The sequence below is a fragment of the Drosophila rhopaloa genome, unplaced genomic scaffold (assembly GCF_018152115.1).
Source record: "Drosophila rhopaloa isolate 14029-0021.01 unplaced genomic scaffold, ASM1815211v1 contig_155, whole genome shotgun sequence".
Taxonomy (NCBI): domain Eukaryota; kingdom Metazoa; phylum Arthropoda; class Insecta; order Diptera; family Drosophilidae; genus Drosophila; species Drosophila rhopaloa.
This window is the reverse complement of record NW_025335034.1, coordinates 6,303,356-6,327,110: the sequence shown is the minus strand read 5'-3', so window position 1 is coordinate 6,327,110 and position 23,755 is coordinate 6,303,356. Positions and strand designations below refer to the sequence as shown.

Below are 23,755 nucleotides of genomic sequence, written 5' to 3'. Positions count from 1 at the left end.
TGGAGGCCTCACAAAGTATTAAGTTATTTAATAGTCAATATATTTAACATGAAGTTCCTTGCACGAAATAATATGCAACAGAAAATTCAGTATTTTTAGTTCTTCTTAGTTTTAAGTGTTATTTAATTTAGTTTAGAATAGATTGGCTTGTTTTTAGTTTGTTTTGATTGGCTATAATTTATTTACAACATATAAAAAAGCTACATGAAGCTTTTGCGACTGAATTCTATTAATATTTAATTCTATTAATGAATTAATTAATGTTTCGGCTTTTTCAATTTTTATACCCTTGCAGAGGGTATTATAATTTTGGTCAAAAGTGTGCAACGCAGTGAAGGAGACATCTCCGACCCTACAAAGTATATATATTTTTGATCAGGATCGCGTCTTGAATTGATATAAGCATGTCCGTCTGTCTGTTTCTATGCGAACTAGTCTCTCAGTTTTAAAGATATCGAATTGAAACTTTGTACACACCCTTCGTTCCTTTGCACGCAGTATATAAGTCGGAACGGCCGGGATCGGCCGACTAAAGCTAAAGCCGGCATATAACTGATTGATAGGAAATGCCATAACTTTGGTATTTGTTAAGGTATGAAGTTGGGATTTTCTATGGGTTTTATTCTGACCTACCAAATTTCAAAAGAATCGGCCGACTATATCCTATAGCCGCCATATAACTGAACGATTGGAAATGCCATAACTTTGGTATTTTTAAAGTTAGGACGTTGGGATTTTTTATAAGTATTAAGAATGCATCATATGAATAATTTTGGAGAATACAATTTACAGAATATTCTGCAAGGGTATATCAACTTCGGCTCCGCCCGAAGTTAGCTTTCCTTTCTTGTTAAAGACAAATATTGCTTTGAAATAACACAGTCCAACAATTTTTAGACCCAAAAACTGGACACAATTTTTCTTATGCAATTTTTCGCGCTGAATCTAAATTCGGTACTCCAGCACCCACAGTTTTTGAGATATTCTAACCTAAAAGTGTGAAAATGCAAATAAATATCCTAAAAATCATTAAATTTTAACCGATTTCACCCTATTGTTCCTATAGGAGCTATAGGATATAGACGTCCGATCGCCAAGCGCTTTTACCTTGATCAAGGTATCCATAAAAAAATAAGATTTGGAAAGATTTATGTTAATAGCTTTTACACTGCGCGAAATATCTTCCATTCCTGCAAGTTATATCCGATTGTTCCTATGGGAGCTATAGGATATAGACATCCGATCGGGGCGGTTTTCAAACTTGATCTGCGTACACATGTTTTAGAACGACTGTGAAAGTTTCAGATCGCTAGCTTTTAAACTGAGCTCGCAAACGGTATTGAAACAGACGGACAGACGGACATGGCTATATCGAAACCTCTATTGATCCTGATCAAGAATATATATACTTTATGGGGTCGGAAACGTCTCCTTCACTGCGTTACAAACTTCTGACCAAAATTATAATACCTTCTGCAAGGGTATACAAATTGTGATCTTTCAATTTGTATGCTAATATTGGAACACGAACTTTTTTTTTAGAATAGTTGGTAACAATTAATAGGCGCATTAGACCCCAAATTTGTATCCTGTAGTTTCGGAAGCGAAAATCATTAGTCCAAACAATGAAAATCCGTGGGGTTGTTTTACATGACCAGCGATGCGCACAAAAATAAAGTTTGGTTTTTAATGCTGCTTGTGCTTCGCACATGTGCTGCAGAGCCGTAAAGTCGACTGTTTGAAAAAGAGGTGGCAGTGCTACCAGTTCATGTTGCAGCCACATTTTTTAGTCTCGGGGGCGGAGCAAATGAGCTCCTTTCAGCTGGCTTGGCTATCGGACTCTTGCCCCATACAAACAACTACATTAGCCTTTAAACCTTAACAACAATGGGAAAAATGGGCCTACGGATGCGTATTGATTTCGCCCAATACGTTTTGTTCCTGATACTGTCAGATTAAAAGGGTGTACACATTCTGCTTGGGCACCACCGATTGTTCGTCTGACTGATGTTGTCCAAGAATATACATACATTTGCACAGGGTCGAAAACACTTGATTTTCCTGAAACAAACTTTTCAATAATTATAAAGTATATCTTTGAACTTATTTAATATGTATTGCAAAAATTTGTTAATGTCCAACAAACCAACCAAATTGTGTTATTTTAAATAAAATCCATTTGCCTTCTCCCTTCGGTGAAGCGAATTAAACATTCTGTCACGCCTTGAAACAAGCTCGATTTATAAAAGAGCCAAACTGCTATCCATGTATAAAATTTTAATTTCAGCCACAGAACGTTCTTGGCAACCTTTTTTCTGGGGCGTGTCTCGTGGTCGTGGGGTACTGGTGGGTGTGTACGAATGTAAATTTTTAACTTGTAACTCATTTTTAACGCAAAATAATAATTTTGAGCTTACTGTTGTGGTGGAACGCAAAATGGGCCAGGCAAAAAGTGGGCGTGTCAAAGGTCGGGGGTTGATTAAATAGCCCAGCTAATATTACATATCGATGAAGAACTTTTACTGACTGATACTGGAACTTGTATTTGGAGTGCTGAACAGTAAATTAAGTGAGCAAAACTTAGAGATTGGTTTTTGTTTGCTTGAAACGTGTAAAAATACTCGCTACAACGCAGATGGCAACACAAATTGCCAGCAGTTGCAGGCAGCAAACAGCAGTTGGCCTAAAATCTAACGTATCTAAGCGATACAGATACAAATGCTCCGAAATTGAAATCAAATTGCCGCCATAATGCAAATGCTGCAATTTGTACATTGTTTGGTTTTCCTTTCATTTGCTTGTTTTTTATCCAATTTTCCTGTTGATTTGGCAATTTTCTGCCCCCGGATAGAGATAGCAACAGTTGCTGCACACAGAGATGGAAACATGCATGTCACTGGCAAAGAGTTACAAATTGCAACTCAGTGCCAAAAGAATGTGCCATGATAAGTCAATAACTATTATTAACGCAAACCGACGCTGCGCGCAGTAACTCACAGATTCAGATGGCGTTTTCGAGATACAGATACTGATTGTATCTCGGAGGAGCGAAAGTGCATTTCGGCCTTATCGATATTGAAATGTTAATGAACTGAAAATTTTGCGTGTCGAATTGTCGAACAGTTCGCGCTGGGCATGTTTTCAAGATCTACGCTCAGATCGCGGCAGCGTGATAATTGCCCAGCTATGTTCAATGTACTAACATACCAAGATTGCCATTGCTGCGATTGGAAAGGCAACAACGACAGACAAAGACCAAAACTGAAACCCATTCGAGACTTCACTTCACACTTCACTTTCCATTTTGTTGTTTTCTGGCCACGCTTGAAAAATATTTCAATTAATGCAATCGAAAAATGAGTGGGCCAAATAAGAAATAGGAGTCGTGGCTACAACGAAAAGGCTAAAAATAGATTTTCACTATGCATTTTGTACATTTCAATCGGTTTATCACGGAATCTATAGAAATATTTTTTAATTTTTTTCTTTTTTCGTTTGTGATCTTCATTATCAATGTTGCGCCAAAAATATCTAATGATTTGCACACAATGCACTTGAAAAGAGTTCAGGAGCTCATTGCTGGTTGCTTTTCCATTTAAAATTAAAACGATTGCTCTTGACTTTTTAATTTTAGTGAAAAAGCTATAATAATAAATTGAAATAAAATAACTTATTCTATGAAATACTTACAAGGAAAGTCTTACCAATTTTACAAGGAGTTCTATAAATTTATGTAACCTACTGAAAGGTACATTTTATAATATAATGAAACCTACAGAAATAAACTAACTTATTCTATCATTATTAATTAAATAAAACAAATATTCCCGAGGAAAGTCTTGTCAACTATTACAAGGAGTTCTATATGTTTAAAGTGACCTACTGAAAGGTATAATTAGTCTTGTAAATTTTATATAAAAAGGTAATAAATTATGATGTTGTTCTATATAGTGTTGTTATTTACCAATCTACTATTTTTCGCAAAAGTGATCACGAACTAGGATGGTCCCCTGGATCGCAATCTACCACAAATGTTCCAACAATCCCATCCATCGCTCGCACATACCCACAGTTCAAACACCCTTGATTGGCATCTATTAACCCCTCGATCATTGCACAACACTGGGCAAGTGAAATCGACAACTGAAGTGCCCGAGGCAGACGTGTACATATGCTTTGGCATGGCATGTCACCCAATGCGCCTGATATCTTGCGGATACATGTAACACGAAGAAAAAGCATTCATTGAAGCGCATGGCATGGCCGTCGTCTCGATTTATGAGCCAACCCACGTCTTACGCTGGTGGGGGTTGGTGCTGGTGCTGGGAGGTTGGAGGTGGGAGGTGGTTCGGTGGGTTGGACTCAGTGAGTGATGGCTGCACTTCAGCGCCCACAAACCAAACGGCGACACTTTCAATTGCACGGCTTAGACTCGGTCTCGGACTTAGATTCGGGTTCGGACTGCAGACTGGAACGGAGATTGGAACTTGCACAGTGCAACAGACACTCACAAATATTCAGATATCGAGTTCGAATAATTTTCAACCCCAAAAATAATATTGCTAAAAGTTTTTGATATGTTTGCAATCATTTTTGACCAGCACCACTTTGTTTGAATTGCAAACCCTTTTATTTTTTAATAAAACATATGTTTTAAGCCGAATAACATTTAAAAACATATTTGTAAAAATGTTACCTTGAAGGCAGGCATACATTTTTTATTCCTTACAAAAGATGCAATCCTTTTCGTCGTGCTTCACTGTTTCAAAATCAAAAAATACTTAAGCTTCGAAAACTTTAAATATATTTTTACCAGTGCGGTCGCACTTTCTCGGTGTCGCGCTTTGATTTGTTTTCCATGGGTTTTCTTGCTTTATTTTTATGGCTTCTTTTGGCGCAACAATTTGAATGTCATTAGTGTCAGTGGCCGGCAGCTAACGGAGCTTGACACCATCTCGTCTCCAGCACCCTGTCAGTACCCAGTGATGATTTTCCGACGTCGACCCGCCCCAGACACTCTGTGATTTTTCTTTTTCACACTTTTGGAGGCGAGCGAGGCCGCGTTTGGCTGAAATACAATTTCAATTTAAAGTCACGTTGAACATTAACTACAATGCCACTTTCCAGCTGGTCAACTCTTCGAGCTGCTCCACTTTTGTCTTCGTTACCGAATCGCGGTTACTCGAAAGTGTCGCCGGCTCTATTTAATGTGCTCGGTCCGCTCAGCAGATCATTAGCGGAGCCCCTGCTTTTAAGCAGCCAATAGAGTACTACGGTTATTATTTGTTTTCCCCCGAGGAAAACACAAACCCAGCCATTGTTCTGGAGTATGGTGCCCCATAATCTTGATTTCACTTGCCTGATAAGGTAATACGTTTGCCCCTCTTTAGATTCAAGTCCCTGATAAATATTTAATTAGATATTTTGCTGTTACAGAACGGTCTGGTTATTGTTTGTCCGTCGTCTTCTAAGTGAAAACATACAATGATCGTCTTCTATGAGCACGGAGCTGTTTGCATTCGTATTAGACTATGGTAAACAATTAGCGAGAAAGCTTTTAGATGTGATTGAGTGGCTTGGATTATGGTGATTCAGAATATATTAAAGAAAAGAAGAGAGATAGGGGCCCGGACTATCGAGTGGATGTTTCTAAGCCGAGATATCGAGAAACCAAATCTTGGAAAAGCGTTTAAATTTGCTTCTTTGTTTAGTCATACGACTATTCAGAACCATCCCAAATATTTTGAATTTATCAATTTTCAAACAATTATTTTCGGTTCTGTCCATTCTATTTGTTTCTAATCTGAAAACGAAGCCCTGCCCTTGTTTGCCGCAAACACAATTCTGTATGAATCGGTGTCTTGGAGCTTTTCTTTGATGTTGCCAATCGCCGCTTTGGAGCGGCTCTAACTGTTGCCGCTAATTAGCTAAAACACAGACCCAAAGACAACAGCAAAGACAATTGAGTGGCATTTACGCGCCGCGTTCTGGTACAGAAGAATTCCCCTTCCATACAAACACATCTCACTCTCTTTCACTTCTCGACATCGTCATCATAGTCGCCATTACTATTAATTCAGCACCCCGGCGCATACAAAAACATCTTGATACAATTTCCAACTGAGGGCCGACCAAAAGAAGCCGCTTTGGCTTTGAGTCTCGATTGGCGCCATTAAGATTAGATTTGACGTTGATCTTTTCCTAACCATTTATATTTAATTATCATTTAATCATCGCTTAATAATTATTGTTAATTCGTCGGCACTGGGCAAGCGAACCATTACTTGGGAAAGTTGGCGAGTTGCTTATATAAAAGATAAATCCCCAGACTTGCCTTTCTGTTAAATTTAAATTATTGCAATCTTCTGCTGACGTCGTTGGCCTGGTCATTAAAGTTGTCCATTGAAGTTGTTGCCTTGTTGTCTTGTTGTCATAGTTTTTCATTGTCGTTGTTTGGCTACATTACAAGAAAAACTAGACTGAACGATAAAGCTTAGAGCGCCATTAAATATTCGCAAGATGTCGCAAAAACAGGACGAAGTAATTTTCACATAGTTTTTGGGCTTAAGAATGTTAAAATGATTTCCGTTCGTAAAATTCCGTATAAAAATACTAAATCCAGAGTTATAACAATGAAGTTAAGACGAAGTTTCTATAACGTTCCCAATGCTTTCTAAAGAAGCTATTTATATGATATAGATTGATCCCAGTCGTTTTCTTACTACTTCCAATAGAAAGAAAACCATTGTGAAAGTTTCATGCAGATTGCTTAAATACTAAGGGGCTTGTTCGCGAGAAAAAGAAAAGACGGACAGATCGACTGTGATGTTGTGCACTGCCTTTTAATTTAAAAATATATTGCCTTCCGCAAGGAATAATAATGGAACTTAATTTTTATTTAAGAATATAGCTTATATATTTGTAGCTTACCTGAGTACAATTCTTTTTTCAATTTGTTAGTAAACAATCTTAAAAGCCTCACAATTTGTTGCTGTGCATAGCAACTGCTGCTGTTGCATTAAGTTCAAACCTCAGTCTCGCCGTTAATTACTACAATTTGAAAATTTTGTTTTAAATTGTGTTGGCTTTTCCTTGCATTTATTGATTGCATCTAATGTCTGCACTGTTGCTGCTTTCTGCATTTTATATGCAAATTAGCATTCAGAAACATCAGCAATGAATGCTTAACATCATCATCAGCGCATGTTGATTAGCCTCGTGCCATTGGATAGTCTCTTCTCGAGTCTCGAGTCTTCTGTCTTCTGTCTTGAGTCCTCCATTTGAAGTGCCTGTCTTCTCCACTTACACTGGAGTGGTGAAAAACGTCGGCACACAACATGTGCTGATCAAATTTGGCATGCAAGTGTGCGCTAGAGAGATCGCAAGATATAAGGAAGATTAGTAATCATGATCATTGGGGCCATTCAAGAAAATCAAGAATTCTCTGACAAATCGTTGATAATCTAAATTGATGGCAGAATCTTTACAGACACATTCCACCTAATGGGGCACTATCAAGAGCACAAATAACACCCTAATGATCGGTTTCAATTTCATAATGTTTGCTTTTCATAATACAGGAAGCCATGGGTATAGCTAATACTCATCAGCTGTCATATTACCCTAATAATTATGATCGATACTGGTCCAGCAACTCTTACTCCCGATGGCAATAACCCGCTTTTCTCGCAACCTTTGAACCCACTTTCTAGGAAAAACTCGAAACATGCTGGGATGCATTCATAAAAAATTAATAAACAAGCTCGATTACAAGGCGGGGAGAACAGTGGAATACCTAATAGTTATTAATTAGTAGGAGGGAATGAAAAGCGTAGCAAAACGATCAAAAAATACCGGGTCACATACAGTGAATGGAGGGCAGGAAAAAATAAAGAAAAACAAAGCCACACAAGCTCGTAGGCTTATGTAGACAGATGGATGACGAACGGTGCGGATGACTACGTGGATGGGCTGGTGGATGTAAGATGTGGCTGGTGCACGATGACGATGATGACTGTGGCAGAAGTTTATAAGATTGACCCGCATACCAGCGTGTGGGTCCCAGGCCAGTGCGGCATCCACTCAGACGGAGGGACGGACGGGGAAGCAATTGCACAATTAGATAAAGCATCTTATGGATGCACTTTGATGAATGTTAATTGAACTCCACGCTATACTTTTCGAGCATTGTTCAGCTGTCGTCGTCTGTCAGTTGAGGAAATGCTTGCCGGTTTTTCTGTAGATCCTTCACGGATGCAGTGCCGCCAACTAGCTCAGCACATGATGACACCTGCCCACTCGTCTTGGAAGTTTTAGCAGGGGTTAATGGTTCCTAGATGAGGCCAGCTCTCAGGTTCCGACACCGTATTCATAATATGCCTTTTATACTCAATAAGGTGTATCTTTTATTTTGCAGCTAATGAAATCGGACACCTCCAAAGACCCCGCCCGATGCGCGTGGGTGGTGGCGCATCGCTTTTGAATCGAATTCGGAGACATGCTCAGCCATTGACCAGGGGCCAAGACGACCGCGTAGGAGTTCGCTGCCATGTGAGCAGAGCTCAGTCGGCACACAAAAAACGTTCAACGAAAAGCTAAATTACAGTCAAGAGCAGACGACGGTTATCCACAGACAGGTTGCAGTAGCACAGAGCTCCAAATGGAGGCCACTGAGCAGGATGTCATGCTGGAGGGCAGCGAAGACCTTATGTCCACATCAGCCTCGTCCACAAATGGCGGGGATACAAACGGTTGCGGCAAAAAATTGGTGAGTTTTTTCACGTTTATACCTTGGTATTGAATAAGTTTTGTAGATATAATACGCATAAGAGAAAACAAAAAAAACACTCTTTTTACCAAACCAATAACAAGTAAAAAAGAAATATTTAGAAAAAAGTGCAAAAATAACCTTGCCGTGATTATAATTTTAAGTAATATTTTCTTTATCAGGCATCAAAATATAGAGCAATGTTTCTGGAGGAATGTTATAATTTAGTTATATTCTCTGTTTTCTTTTGGTGTTCGGAGTTTCTGATTTTCCAATAACAAATAGTCTTAGGGTGTTCCCTAAGCTCTCTGGTTTCCACCTTCCACTTGTAATTTAAAGCCTACTATATTGGCGGAAGTATTTGCGGGCAATGAGCGATGAATGCATGGCCGATTGACTTTTGCCATTTTCCGTATAGTACTTTAAGAAAACTGCACAACTACACGTGAGTGGGTGGGTCAAAGCAATTGAAATAATTTTGAGGAACCACTAAGACCATTGCCAACAACTAAAAGTAAAAGTTTGCCATAGAAAGCAGAAAGTAGTAAAAAGCAAAAAACATTAAATATTTAATGGTTTTGGGAGGCATAGAATGAAAGAACGAACTTCAAAAAACATATATAAAATTGTTTTCATAATAATGACTTTTTAAACTAAGCCTAAATTACCTTTCAAGTTTTTCCTAAAACTAAAAAAAATATTATGTATGGTAGTTTATTCTAAACTAAACATAAATTAACTTTCAAGTGTTTCTAAAAATAAAAAAAAATACTATATTTTATACAATTGTAACAGATAGGACAAAGCGATTATGCCTATTTAATATATAGGTATATAAGTCAAGCCTTGTCTGTATGTCCGAGTGAATATTGAAATCTTAAGAACTAAAATAGGTTAAGCATGCCCTCGCAGCGCAACTTGGTTTCAAATATTTCCCATTTAAGGGAATATATTTTTGTACATAATCGCATAAAGTTACGTGAACGTCTAGCAGATTGAAGACCATATAAATTTAATTGAAACATATATTTTGTTAACTGTATTTATCGAACTCTTCGTAAACATATCTGACTCAGAGCTTACATAAACTTTCTTCAAGATGTAAATAAATCACAAAAACCAATCAGTTAAGGACCCAAGGTTTTCCTTGACCTGCAGTCTTAGCCAATCATAATTTCCATATAAGCCGCTGAATATTTAATGCAATTAAAGCCCGCTCAAGGCTGCCAGCTTAATAAGCAAATACTTAATGGAATTTAAGAGCAAAATACACAGGCATACAGGCACAACTGCCCACGCGTATATACGGATGCAGTAGCAGTATCAATGACTCCACGCCCTGGAGATCTGTCTGCTGACATTTGCATCTGACTCTCGAACTTGATCCCCTGCTCCCTTATCCCCCATCCCAAACTTTATTCGATTGAAAGCAATTCATGCTAATTAGAAATTTTATTGCACTTACTGCATTTGTTGTTAATTGCAGACCGTGACCTCGCCGGATCCCACATCGTACGTGACCAAGCAGCGAGTGACGCGGCCCACGCCCCCAGCTCCTTCGAAGAACCCGATGCAGTTCGTCCAGATCAAGCCCTGCAACCTATATCAGACCGCGCAGGAGCAGCTGAAGAAGGCCGAGGAGGTCAAGAAGCTGAAGGAGGTGAAGAAGGAGGAGCCAGAGGAGTGGCAGAACGTAAGTCCATATCATATATCACACCGATCCGCGTAAATCAGCAACTCGATCAAAAAGTCGTGACAAATTTTTAAATCGCTGTTTAGGTGATTTAATATATGTTACTATAATGCTGGTCAGATCTTTTTAAATAAAAAATAGTTAAAACATTAAATACCTTAATGAAATACTAGGATATGAAGACGAATAGGATATTTTTTCCGAGGTCTGTGTATGTAAACAACAAGTGGTACTTTACTAAACAATTACCAAACTCTGCTGAATAATCATCCAGTAAAAAAAAACAATAGTTTTTTGATAATGCTAAAATATTTTTTTTAGCTTTACACCACAAAAGCAAATAATAATGTGAATGGCTTGGTCTGAAAGGGTATTTAGCTATCGGCTCCCGAAGCCAGTCTTTCTTTCCATTTTTTGCTAACTGACTGTTTGGAACTTATCGCCACGGATAAACTAAAGCGAAACCACTTGGGCATGGCGCATGGCACATGGCTCGTTATGGCCGCTCCAGTTTCCAATGCACGTCGCCCGTTAGCGGACAAAAAGATATTGCATTGCATAATCACTATTACATTTTGTTGATAGTTTTTCTTCACCGCTTGTTTTTTTGTTCACTTCTATTTTCTTTGCACAAAGTTGTGTGTTACATGCAAATTTGCTGCTGCCATAACCCCGGCAAAGAGCTGCCTTTGACGTGACTGTACCCACCTAATTACCTAATCAGCCATTTCGATGCAGTCGTTGCATTTGAAATGCCTTCGGACGATTAACCAGTATTCCATGGGCATCATGTTTATCGAAATTTCATAGGTTCCCAGACATAACTTTTGCTTTACGACTGTGTGCCAAAAACAAAAAAGTTAAGAAATCCATTTAAATGCGTACAGCGTTTTGGAACTGGGCGACCGAATTCGATGGGAAAGGAAGTCCAAATGCTGCTTTAATTGTCTTCGAGTGTAAATTGCTTTCTTTTTGTTTTATTTAGTAATGCGAAAACGTTTAAGTCTTTTATTGGAGCCCAGTTTGGTATTCAGATTTGAAGATCAATAAAACCAACCGGAAACTGTATAACTGTTAGTCAAACGAGGAAAAGAACTTCGATGTGATTAACAATATGAGTCGATAGTCATTATCGGCATAAGAGAAATGTTCAAGAGATAAACTTATAAGTGAAAATATCAGGTTATTTAGCCGAGAGTAAAATCTGTCGTTAAAATCTGGACATTGGCACATCTCTCTGAATCATACAAAATGGGATCACAAATTCTTTATATATACTGCGGCGACGCTTATAAAACTGAGCGAAGTTCACGCGCCTCGGAAACATTTCACCTTTGTCACGTAGTTCCGCAGCCGCGTCAAAACTTTTTAATTGCCATCAAAAGAAACTTTTGCTCGTCCACTTCCACTGTGCGAAAATACAATAACAATTTACACTTACACATCTGCCCATTTCATTTTCTATACTAACTTTCGCTACCTTTCTGCCCCAAAACAAAACACGGCCAACAATGCGATCCGGTGACAAACAACAAATAATAAACAATAAACGGCAAACACACAAACAGAACCTTGACAATTGGAAATCATCAAGGCGAAAACGTGTCGAGCACATCATCGATCGTGCGGTGGAGACCAAGAAACTCGAGCTGGAGGAACATGATCGCATGCGACGAAAATCGAAAACATTCACCGAAATGATGGAGGAGAGGCAAGTACAAGTCCCAGTTTCGATCGAGTGTCAATAGTGTGAAAATGTTGCAAAAAATGTATCCTTTAACATAGAATGAGAACCAATTCAAATCAAATTTCAAAACACGGTGTTGCAAAAGAATTTTCCAAATCAATTTAATTTTAATGTTAATGTATCTTACATTTAACTGAATAAAAAAAATACTTTATGTGTGTGTCATCCTTAACCAATTGACTATGACTAATCTTTAACGGCTAACTAAAACAGAATATAAATTATAAAATATTTCTTCAAAGGTTAAACAAAAGTGTTTTGATTTTGCTATGTTTTTCAATAATTTATATTTCGAAAAGGTTTGCTTCTAATATTTATTCATTGTAATGAAATGTTTAAGCTATTTAAAACACACAACGTGTGGCACAATTAAACCAACCAATCTAAATGTTAACACCTGTGCCCCCTTAATGTATCAAGTAATTTAATAAAATGTCCTTTTAGGGCTGAACGGGGCGGACCTCGAGGGCGTGCAAAGCTGGCTTCTCTGGCCGTTTACAACGAGGATGAGACGAACGATCTGAGCGATCTGGGGATCGGAACCAGCAGTGCCAGCGGCAAGAGCAGTATGTCCGAAGATTATGACAATAATAGTGTGATGGTGAGTAAAACACGAAATTCGCCAAGAATAGGGGTCAATGTAACAGATTATCACAGAGGCAATGACATAATTAGCTCGATTTCTTGTACCAGTCCATTTCTTATAGTTTCTCCGCCTTAATAATTGTTTTTGCCATCATTAAGTGTCATTTATGGTGTTTGCTAGCCACGGCGTAACAATTAAATATAATTTATAAACACTTCGCCGCTGAGGCTCGAGCTTTCAATTGGCCATTGAAGCCTCGTTGGAAAGTGTTGCCAGCAAAGCGATGCGACACGGGCTAATAAACCCAAATAGTTTATTAATCAAATGCGCGCACAAGCATCACCGCAATAAAATCATAATCATAAATAATAAACAATGAGCCACAAACAATCGACGAAGCTCAGACAACAGAAACGGAGATTCCTATTGAGATTGAAATTGAGCGTTAGATTGAGCTGCGGATTGAGCAATTAGACGCGCTTGTCGCCAGGCCATAAAATGTTTAGCTGCAAACTGTAGAAAAAGTATGTTAGTTCACGACATCTGGGACCTTAGAGAATTGGTTGGATCAGATTGGAAAAAGGAAAGTAAAAGTAGAAAGGGAAATTCGTGAGAACACTAAAATAAAAGCTGAACGATATATGTTAAATGGGAATGGGAATGGGAAACTAAGAAAAACGATTTAAAGAATCATAAATTAATTTAGAAAGGGTAAAGCCTTGGTAAGATGGGTACAAAAACAAAACACATTTAAAAATCAATCTGTTATTAGAGTTTGGATTATCCTAGGTGTAATTATTGACATTGGAAATACCAAGGGCAAGAACCCTTTTTACAATACTAACAAAGCATGTGTAAATCCTCGTCTATTTGATATATTTAGTAAAAGCTAAGTTGAGTGTTATCCAAACTAAAAAGGCAAAACAAACTAAGTCATTATACAGACACCATCCATTAAGTACTTATTGACTAATTTTTGATTGAAATCGACTCCATCCACAGAGCGACCACGCCGCCGAGCTGGACAAGGCGATTGGCGCAGCTAGCCCTGGAGCTGCTGGAGTAATCTCTCGAAACGTAGAAGAGCAGCAGAATCACATAAATCGAAACGGCAGCAATGGGAACCACGGCAACGGCGTGACCATTGGCCAGGCGGGCATCTCGAATCCCTCCAAGGCAACGGGAAGGGAGTACGTCTCCTCGCCGGGATACGACACTTCGTCCAGTACGGCACCAGCTAGTTCCCCGGATCCATGTGAATACACCTACGAGGGAGCCATCCAGGACTACAAGCAGAGGGTCCAGCGGGCCAGCAGCAATGGCAATGGAAATGCCAATGGCAAGGTTATCGGAGAACCCATTGCATATCCTACAAGGCGTGGATCCAAGATCGAGGATCGCTTGAGCGGCTTTGAGGTGACCTCGCCTAGCGACACGCAAGAGGGTGTGGAGAAACAGAAGGTGGACGTGCCCAAGGTGGACATCTCCAAGCGCAAGGAGATCTTCGAGCAGGTTAAGACAGAGGTGTCCAATGGAGCTGCTTCCGCTGCCCCCAAACTGGTACTTCGAGATCGTTTAACCAACGGGAATTCAGCTCCCACTGCCCCCAAATCGGACGTTAGACGTCTCTCTGGCGACGTCTCCAGCATTCGGGACCGCATGCAGAGCTTGGAGCAGCAGCGCAAGGCCTTTAATTCCAGCAAGAGTGTGGATGTGCCAGTGCCGCCGCTCAAGCAGCGCCTAAACAGTCTGCAGCAGTCCGTTACCAAAGAGGAGCAGAAGAAGCCACCGCTGGTGGCCCTCATCGATGCCAGACAGCTGGAGATCATGAGGGGCGAGGAGGAACGAATGCGTCAGCAACAGCAGCAGCACAAGGAGCAGCAGCATCTGCAGAAGGGGAAAGATAAGGAGATGGAGAAGCATGTCCCACAAAACCAAACCACTGTGCTCGCTCCTGCGCCAGCACCACCGGCCCTTATTATAGAGGAGCCACCGGTGGCGGCCACAAACGATGACAGCGGCATCCAGGAGGACACCACCGACGAACTGCAGCAGCAGCAGCAGCAACTCAACGCGGCCATCGCAGCCTTGGCCCTCGAGGAGCGCCAGTTGGAGGAAGCGGCCAATGCGGTCAACCAGATCGAAGCGGAGTTCGATGAGCTGACCGATCTGAATCCCTCGCCATTGCCACCATCGCCAGCTCATCCATCAGTCCTACCAACTCCATCGGCAGCTGCTCCAGTTTCAACACAAGCGGCCAATCAAGCGGCTGCTCCTCCATTGCGGGACATGGAATTTAGTGTAAGTTCTACTAACAATTTATTCGAATCCGCTAAGATAAGTCCTTGTGATGTTGATGTAGTAGCTGCTTCAGCGGTGTCGGTGTCCAAATCTGGTCCCACTTCCAATCCCACATCCACATCCAATCCGGTTTCCCACGCCCCCAATTGTAACTTGCGTAGAAAGCCCTCCAACGAAATGGTCCATCATCGCAATTTGCTTAAAATGTTCAAGGAAACCTTTCAAAACGACGACGATCTGAAAGAGGTCGGTGAGCCGGTCACTTCTCCGGGTCAGTACACCCAGATCTTTGACTTTACCAATCAGCCGAGTAATCCCCCAATACCGATACCAGCACCCTCGAGTCCGATCCCTACCCAAATACCACGTCCTCTGGGCAAGCCGCCCATGTCGCCCAAGGCGGTGAGATTAGCCTCAAGTCCCAGGACTCAGATTAATCCTGTTAGTTCGCCCACGAGTTCTGCGGCCTCGCCTCCGCAATTTAGTATCAACGGCCGCGTAGAAATATTTAATTCACGGCAGCTTGAAAAGCCACCAACGCCACCAGCTCCGCCCAAGAGAATGGTGAGGATTGAGCAGCAGGTTAAGGAGGTCGTTCCTCCGCCAGAAGTGGTAATGTGTGCTCCCCCCATGACCATCGTTCATCCCGATGAGCTGCCCAAACCTAATACGGTCAAGGCCCTGTCCAATTGCTTCAGCCAGAGCGAATCCACCCCGATTACCTCGCCCATCATGTCGCCCAAACCCTTACCCAGGAGTCGCATTCCCCAGATAACGCCGCCAGCTTCTCCGAAGCCCCTGAAAAGAGCTCAGGTGGATGAGGTGGATCGTAGCTCCGGGGACTATGCTCCAGTGGTGGGTCAAACCAAGGCAATCGTGCACACGCCCCCTAGCAAAATAAACCTCCAAGCAAACAGAACCCTCGATCCTCTAGCACCCAATGATTCACTGTACCTGCACACATCTTCGCCTTGCGAAATGCCTTCCCTGAAGGCCTGTTCCCCGAACGAATCCAGCCTGTTTAAATTGGCCTCGTCGCGACCCACCTCGCCCTCAGTGGAGGTGGCTCTGTGCCAGCAATTCCTGGACAGAGAGGCACCCAGAGATATCCAGCTGGCCGAAGAAGATCGTAGGATATTGGAGCAGTTTGCTGTGGAGGAAAGGCCCTGTGATAGGATCGATGTGACCAAGTCACCACTGCCCAGCACTGGTTACCAGAATGTGACCGAAGCTCTGGTGAAGCAGTGTGATGGCAAGAAGGAGTCCCATGCTGTGAGGGAGCGGGAGGAGATCCCCAGCCAGGAAGACATTGCCCTGTGTGCGGGATTACTCGACTGCCTGGCCCCAGCGCAGGAGCCCGTCTGCGACAGCATCGATGTGCAGAAGTCACCAGTGCCGGCCACTGGCTTCCAGGACATCAGCGAGGAGGAGGTGAGGCGGTGTGATAGATCGAGTAAAAGTTCTGTGATCACAAACAGACCCAGCTCACCCATCGGCAGTGCCCGGGCAGCCCATTCTAAGGCTCTAATGGACACTTGCGAGCAGATCATTGCGGAGGAGCGGCTAGCCAGCAGTCAGATGATGAAGACTTCGCTGCCGGAGTCGGTGGACACCAAGCCATCGACTCCTCTACTAGGTCGCAGATCCAAGATTCCCATACCCAGACCTTGCTGTATATCCACCTCTGGAACTGATTCCATTAGTAGAGCGGGCTATGCCCCCACCGCAGCTCCGTCCCCCTCGGAAAATGTGGAGCAGCCGTTGATAGCTCGCACTCATCTGGTGGAAACGGAGATCAAGGTCAAGGAGATCTCTCCACCCTGCTCGCCCAAGCCCCAAGAGCGGAGTCAGCCACCCGCACCACCGGTGAAGGAAAAGAAAAAGAACATATTTGATTTCCTGCGAAGAAATTTCGGGAATCAGGAAGAGCCACAGCATCATCCCACGCTTAACGAGACACTCGAGAAGAAGGTGGTGCTGACCAGCACCAAGAGTGGCGTGGACGTGGTCAATGCAGATGAGTTCGTTCGGGTGGACAACTCCAAGTTCTATGTGGCCAGCGAGGAGGAGGATGAGCCGGCGCCACCCCCTCTTCCCAAAACCCCAGCTCCTGTTAACATTGAGATTCGGAAAAAGATCACTACCGACGAGATATTAGAGGAAAATACCACAGAGCAGGCGCTGACCCAGGAGATTAGCGATTTGCTGGACGATGAGATCATGAAACTGGAAGTAGCTGGTGCCTCAACATTGAGAAAATAGTATCGGAGTAGAAGTCGCCTCAAGATCTGCAAGACCTAAGGGGTTAGACTTCCTACACTTGGGAGTGATACGTGATCTCTCAGCCGTTTCGTTAGCTAATGAACATGAACATGAAGTAAACCGACTATCCTTATAATGACCTATAATGGCTCTCTCATATTGACATATATTGAAATTATACAATCGGATAATATGCAAATGAACACGAAATTAAGCTAATCTTGAACATTTTACAATCTTAAACAACGAATGATAATTTCAATCGAATTTATTTTTACACAAACTATTTATTTTACTATGGTTTTTGTTGATTTCTTTCGAATTATATTCAATTTTTATTTTCATTTTGTTATGGGCTCAAGCTACGTAAGCTACAGTTTTCTTTATTTAATAATATACTAAACCCAAAAATTATGTATGAAAACCAAATTTGATTTTATATAAAGAATTGTCAAACATATGTTTTATGGTTATATATTTTATACACAAACATACACACAAAAACTAAAAAAGATAAGATCGAATTTTTACGCGCTAATACACAAAAAAATAAATTAAAACCTCAAAATCATACCAAATAATATAAAAGATGAAAAATATTATAAATACAAATGAGATAATAATTGTTGTGCTATTTTATGAATAAACCTAAACTAAAATCCAAATCAAGCTGATGAAACTTCAATATTTAAAAAGATAATTATTTACATTTCTATACGCCGCTTGTAAATTTACGCCCATCCATGACGCTAGTACTAGAACTGCTTGCACTGCTTGACGTAAACGGCGCTGTAAAATAAATGTAGTGTCGTGTAAAAGCTGAACTGGAAAACTGAGCAACAATCAAATGTATATTTTACATGAAACATCACACTTTTCATATGTGAATTGTATGTAAGGCTTTAGAATATGGCTCTTTAAAAGATTTTCTCGTCCATATACAATCCAATCCGGAACATCTGAATCTAGAAAAGAAGATAATATCTTAGATATACTTAAAAAAACCATAATAGATATTTTTTATGTAAAAAGGAACCATATATATCTGGATAAAAAACCAATCGTCAAAACTTGATGCATCCTGATTCCCCCTATGTCTAAATAATTCCCGATATTCCCCATGGAACTCCAAACCAAATTCTAACGGTTAAGGATTCTTATTTAAGGCTTTATTCTACATGCTATCTGATTCACTCACTATCATAATTCGTATGCATATTTCTCTTACATGCCTTGCGCTCGTTTGTTGGCTAAAAAATGTAAAATATGATTTATCTATTAATGCAGTTACATAGTTTACATGCTTACTGCCAGCAAAAGTTGTTGCAAGTATACAATTTCCGAGGTAAGCGGTTTTCTCTAACTCATATCCCTTGTTTTGTGCCTTCTGTGTTCCTTTTGTGTTTGTTCTTTACTTGTCGTTTCTGTTTGTTTGTTTGTCTCGCCCGTATTCGTCGTGTTTACGTTCTCAGTTGCATTGCATGTTGCGTTTACCCACTTAGCACCTATTTAAAATGCCAAAAGTCACCCATCCGCCTAGTGGGGTTTCAGTTCAGATTCAGTACAGCGGGGCATACTTTGGGGGGCCGCCTCGGTATATCCAACCCCCATCCGCAGACCCTGGAGTGCTGTCTCCGCAGTTTTGCCGCCCCATATATTGCCTCCGCTTTTTATCTAAACAAATCGTTTGGGTCGATTCAGCGCTGCAGTGCCTACGTTTAGTGTACTTTAAGCCCTCGGCGGTTTTGGTTCTGTCGGGCAGTTTCATACGTACCCGGACCTACACGCCTGCCTCGGGCTATCTTTACAGCACCCTATAATAATATAGTCGTGCCAATAATTCGCATTGGACAGTGTGCGGGCACTTAGCCCGGGTATCTAGAGTATGTCCCATAGATACCAAGTAAATCGATTGCAGCGCTCCAGTTCGTTAGACTGTTTCGATCGTAAACCAGTGGTAAGCGGCTGGTTTTCATACTCAATACCCATATTTGCACAAGTACTTCCCCTAATATATAAATAATTTTTTCTTGGAATCTCGTGGGAATTTATAAGAACCGGAAAGAAGTGATAACGTTTCACGCATGTACATTTGCTAAGGGGTCTAAAGAATGTCCAAAATCAGCGACGACAAATCAGTTCCTTTTTGGTTACTTGACCGACGCAGACGTAGGAAGATTTAGGTTTCAAACGGACGGAAAGACAGTTGGTTATATATACTTATACCAGGTATTAATACAGTTTTATTTTATTTTTTTAATCAAAGGTTTTTAGCTGGGAAAATGTGCATATTAATGAGAAATAATTTGAAAGGTTTTGTTTGTTAAAATTTGTCACCTAAAATGTGTCAAACTGTACGTTTATTATCCGTATGGGAATAGCTAGGGATTAGCTTAACTTATCTTCCTTTTTTGCTCGTACCTGTTTTCGAAACGTAATTGTTTAAGTAGTAGTTGGTTATCTGCCCTTTCAGCTGCATTGAATGAACAGTATAGGTACTATTGTGGAAAATTCTGTGAAATTTTGTTTTGCAACCCCTTCCAAATTCCGTTGATATTGTGTTCCTTTTCTCGTTTTTCTCCAAGTTTTTGTTTGATTGATTTTCGCTGTATAATTTAATTTATATTTGTTATCTTTAGTTGTTTTTGTTTAATTTGCAAGCTAGTCTTTGTTTGAACTAACTGAAATTCATGCGATCCATGCGCATTCTTCTCTCTTTCTCTCTCTGTCATGCACGCTTTTGACGCTTTCTCGCTCGCTTGCCATGCCACGCCCACCTCATCCCGCCTCCACAGATCAACGAAGCTCTTGAATTGGCGCTGCAAGCTATCGATCGCGAGGCGACAACCAAGCCAATGGACAAGGCACAACATCCGCAGAAGCAGGAGGAGAAGGAGCAGCAGGAGGAGTTGGTCGATCGGCCAGAGGAGGAGGAGGAACCAACTCAGAAAGATGATGAGGAGCAGCAGGAGCAGGAGGAGTCCAATGAGCGGGGGGAATCACACACCGAGGGTGGGGAAATGCCAAATAAAACCGATGAGCAGAAACAGGGGGAACGAGAGCCCATCTATGAGAATGTCAGCTCGACTATATCTATGCATGAAGTAGATAATGAACAGATAGCAACGATGACGATAACCACACAGACCCAGGCGACGCGGAGGAGTCACAGAAGAAGCATTCCAAATAAGCAAACCAGCAACAATAACGAGAATAATCAAAGCCCTAATCAAACCAACAGCAACAGCAACAGCAACAAAAGCAGCAGCAGCAATCAAATGGAGAACAGCACAGCCGCAGCACCAGCAGCAGCCATCGTGCCCCCAGCAATATCTGGAGATGCCGAGCCCTACTACCAGGTGCCCAAGGCCGCGGAGCCGTACTACGATGCCCCGAAGCATTTAAGACCCGTGCCCGTTTACGAAAACATCGAGATCTTCTACTCGGGCCTGGAGATCAGTCAGGGATCAGCGGGAACGCCGGGAACACTGGGGTTGATGGAGCCGCCCAAGGAGAAGCCACCACCACCGCCCACCGAAAGTCCGCCGCCGATCCCGGCGGACGAGGGCCACGACGACGAGCTGGATGGACTGGGCAGCAGTCTGGGCCACAACACCGACACTTGGTCGTCGGACAACACCTACGAGACCATCTCGAATGGCACCCGCAGGCACCTTCAGGGGCAACTGGAACCCGCCCAGCCATCGCCGCCCATCAAGCGGATGAACTCGACCAAGCGCATCAAGAAGGAGCTGCGCAACAAGCGCTCCAGCTTCCTGGGCATCGAAACCGACGGGGACATCGACGACATGGAGACCTACCTGGAGCTCACGGTGGCCCCACCGCCGGACATGGCCCAGCTCTTGCAGGAGGAGCGGCGCCTGGAGAAGCAGCTGTACATCAAGGCGGGACTGTGCGACAGTTCCGACACAGGTTAGTCATTATGTCCCATCAGGTCTTTAAGTACAGTGGGGGTGGGTGAAAGAAAACCGATACCGAAGCCAACAGGGCATAAAAACGAACGACAATAGCAATGAGCAAATCACCCGCTGGACGGGGAAGGGGAAGGGGTGTCGACTGGGGCAGAGGGCACGAGGTGGCCCCCATCTGCCCCCGCGAGGTTAAGTATAAGTAATCCGTTTAGTGTGCGTGGCCCATGGAGCTGCCACAGCTTTGGCTGAGATGCTTCCCCATTCGGGTGATGAACTGTTGAACTAACGAGTGAGGTGGTTAATACATCTGTCAGGTGCAAATTTCCCATTTTCGGTTAATTAAATATAATTGGTACTATTTGCCAATAGTCTTTGTATACTAAGTTAAAAATAATTGGTAGTAAACTAATCTTATATTATAAGTAGCAGGCATATTAGTAATACATAAAAGTAGTAGTAATATAAAAGTTTAGAAATCAAGTTAATTTCTCAAAGAAAGCAGAATGTCTTTTTAATTATTTATTCTCTTCCATTTATACCATTTTTGATCGGGCATTATTACTGATCTAGCAATTGTTAATTGCTTTTAGAAATAGTTGACTCATGTAGGTACTCACAAAGTAAAAACTATAAGCGAACCCAATGTATCCCTTCACTTCCCCTTTTCCTTCTCCAGGAGAAAGTCGCGACTCTGGTGTTTCTGAGAACCACTCACGGCAGAGCAGTGAGCACTATACGAACTCCTCCGAGGAGAACGACACCCAGTCGGAGGCCACGCCCCCGCCGCTGCCCCCGCCCCCGTCGACCGCCCAGTTGGGCGAAGTCATCTACCAGAACGAAAGCCTCCTGGCTGCCCAGACTCCGCTCCTCCAGACGGTCAAGGGCAACTCGGCCGAATCCTGGACGGAGTCGGCGACGGCGGCAGCGGCGGCCACCCAATCGCTGAGCGAGGCCACAGCGACGGCCAATGCCAAGATGCAGTCCATCGAGGACAAGATCCGGGAGCAGGGCGAGGTGTTGCGGGTGGAGCGCGAGCTGCTTCATTTTTCGGTGAGTACATGGGTCGAATTTGATTTGCGCTTTTTTTACGAAACCGTTTAACCAGGTCTACCAAAGATATAATATCCCAATTGGGCCAAAGCTTTTTCAAAGGTCATTTGATTAAAAATACATAACGTTTTTATAAAGTTAAATATATCACTTTTATTGCACAACTGCATTGGTTATATTAACAAACCAAATTGTTTTGTCAAAAATATTGGGAAACCGTGGTTATAATGTAAGCCAAACATAATACCCTTAATTATTTCCGCAGCAGGAGGAACTGAAGCGACAGCGTGAGAACCTGCTCCTCCGTGAGAATCTGGCGCGACGGGAGCTGCAGCACGGAGCGAAGATGCTGATGACGAACAACAGGCGCTCGCTGCAGGATCTGCACCACGGCCTAGGCATCGGCAACGGGATGCTGAGTGCCTTCCAACCGCCGCAGCTCCATCAGCCTCCAATGCCGCCGCCGCATCCGCAGCAGATCTACGCCAACGTGCCGCAGCAGCAGCAACAGGCGCCGCTGTACGCTTACCACCAGATGGACACGGACTACCGCAAGTCCATGTCGGATCTGAACGAGTTCTCCAACCGGCTGATGCTGCCGCCGACGCCCCCCACAAAGCCTCTGAGGGCGATGCAAATGGCCGCCAATGGACATGGCCTGGAGCCGGACTATGCGGTTAGCACGAGGCAGCGCCAGCCGGTGGTCCCATACGGCGGCTCCCTGGTGAAGATCGCTGGGGCACCGATGCCCCCTCGGCCCTCCGGTCCAGGATATCCCGTTCCGGCGTCGGCTGCGGCCGCCTACCATCACCAGTCCGCCCAGAACCTGAGCAACATGTCCAGGAACACTTTGCTCGCCCTGAGTGCCACCCCCAAGCCCAAATACACGGACGGATGGGTGCAGGTGCAGCAGCGGAAGAGCTACGACAGCCACCAGGTCAACGACCCGGCCTGGCTGTCCGCCCAGCAGCAGAAGCGCAAGTCCATGCCGGACTACGGCGGAGCCCTCTACAACAACAACCACTGGCTGCTCCAGGAGGCGGAGCAGCGGCGCATCGAGCAACTCAATCGGCGTTCCATGCCGGCCAGCAAGTCGATGGGCAAACCGCTGCCCGACTCCATCATCCAAACGCTGACGGAACGGGTCCAGAGCAAGGGCATCGGCGAACGAAAGCGGTAAGTAGGCATGGTCTTTGTAAGGAGGCTAGTCCTAAATTACGGGTACCGAAAATTAAATTTATACGACACTGAAACATCTTGAACCAAATTGTACGCTTTTCTAAAAACTCTAATGAAGTTTAGCCCAAAAAGACAAAGCTCTTATAATCTCAATGGATATTGCAAGTGATGTTTATGACGCGATCCAGAATACATATACGAATATGTTTAATAGATCAGTTTACGATATAAAACACTA

General features: G+C 42.7%; 1 protein-coding gene across 10 annotated transcripts in view; it reads left to right on the top strand.

Annotated features, from left to right (window-relative positions):
• Positions 1–23,755, top strand: part of LOC108043908 (uncharacterized protein CG43427) — a 68,939-nt gene that overhangs the window by 43,268 nt on the left and 1,916 nt on the right. For 6 of the 10 annotated variants that reach the window (XR_006417421.1, XR_006417420.1, XM_044457037.1 and 3 more), the window contains exons 6-13: positions 8,417–8,767; positions 10,254–10,460; positions 12,029–12,171; positions 12,652–12,808; positions 13,796–15,094; positions 20,152–21,289; positions 21,965–22,338; positions 22,604–23,514. Coding sequence is in view for 8 of the 10 variants with exons in the window: in XM_044457037.1 (XP_044312972.1) it covers positions 8,660–8,767; positions 10,254–10,460; positions 12,029–12,171; positions 12,652–12,808; positions 13,796–15,094; positions 20,152–21,289; positions 21,965–22,338; positions 22,604–23,514 (4,337 nt within the window). In the remaining 2 variants the exon portion in view is untranslated. Of the gene's footprint in view, positions 1–8,416; positions 8,768–10,253; positions 10,461–12,028; positions 12,172–12,651; positions 12,809–13,795; positions 15,095–18,643; positions 18,702–18,729; positions 19,314–19,344; positions 19,586–20,151; positions 21,290–21,964; positions 22,339–22,603; positions 23,515–23,755 lie in introns of those variants that run through there. The other 4 variants (XM_044457041.1, XM_017122725.2, XM_017122724.2 and 1 more) reach the window with 4 other exon arrangements.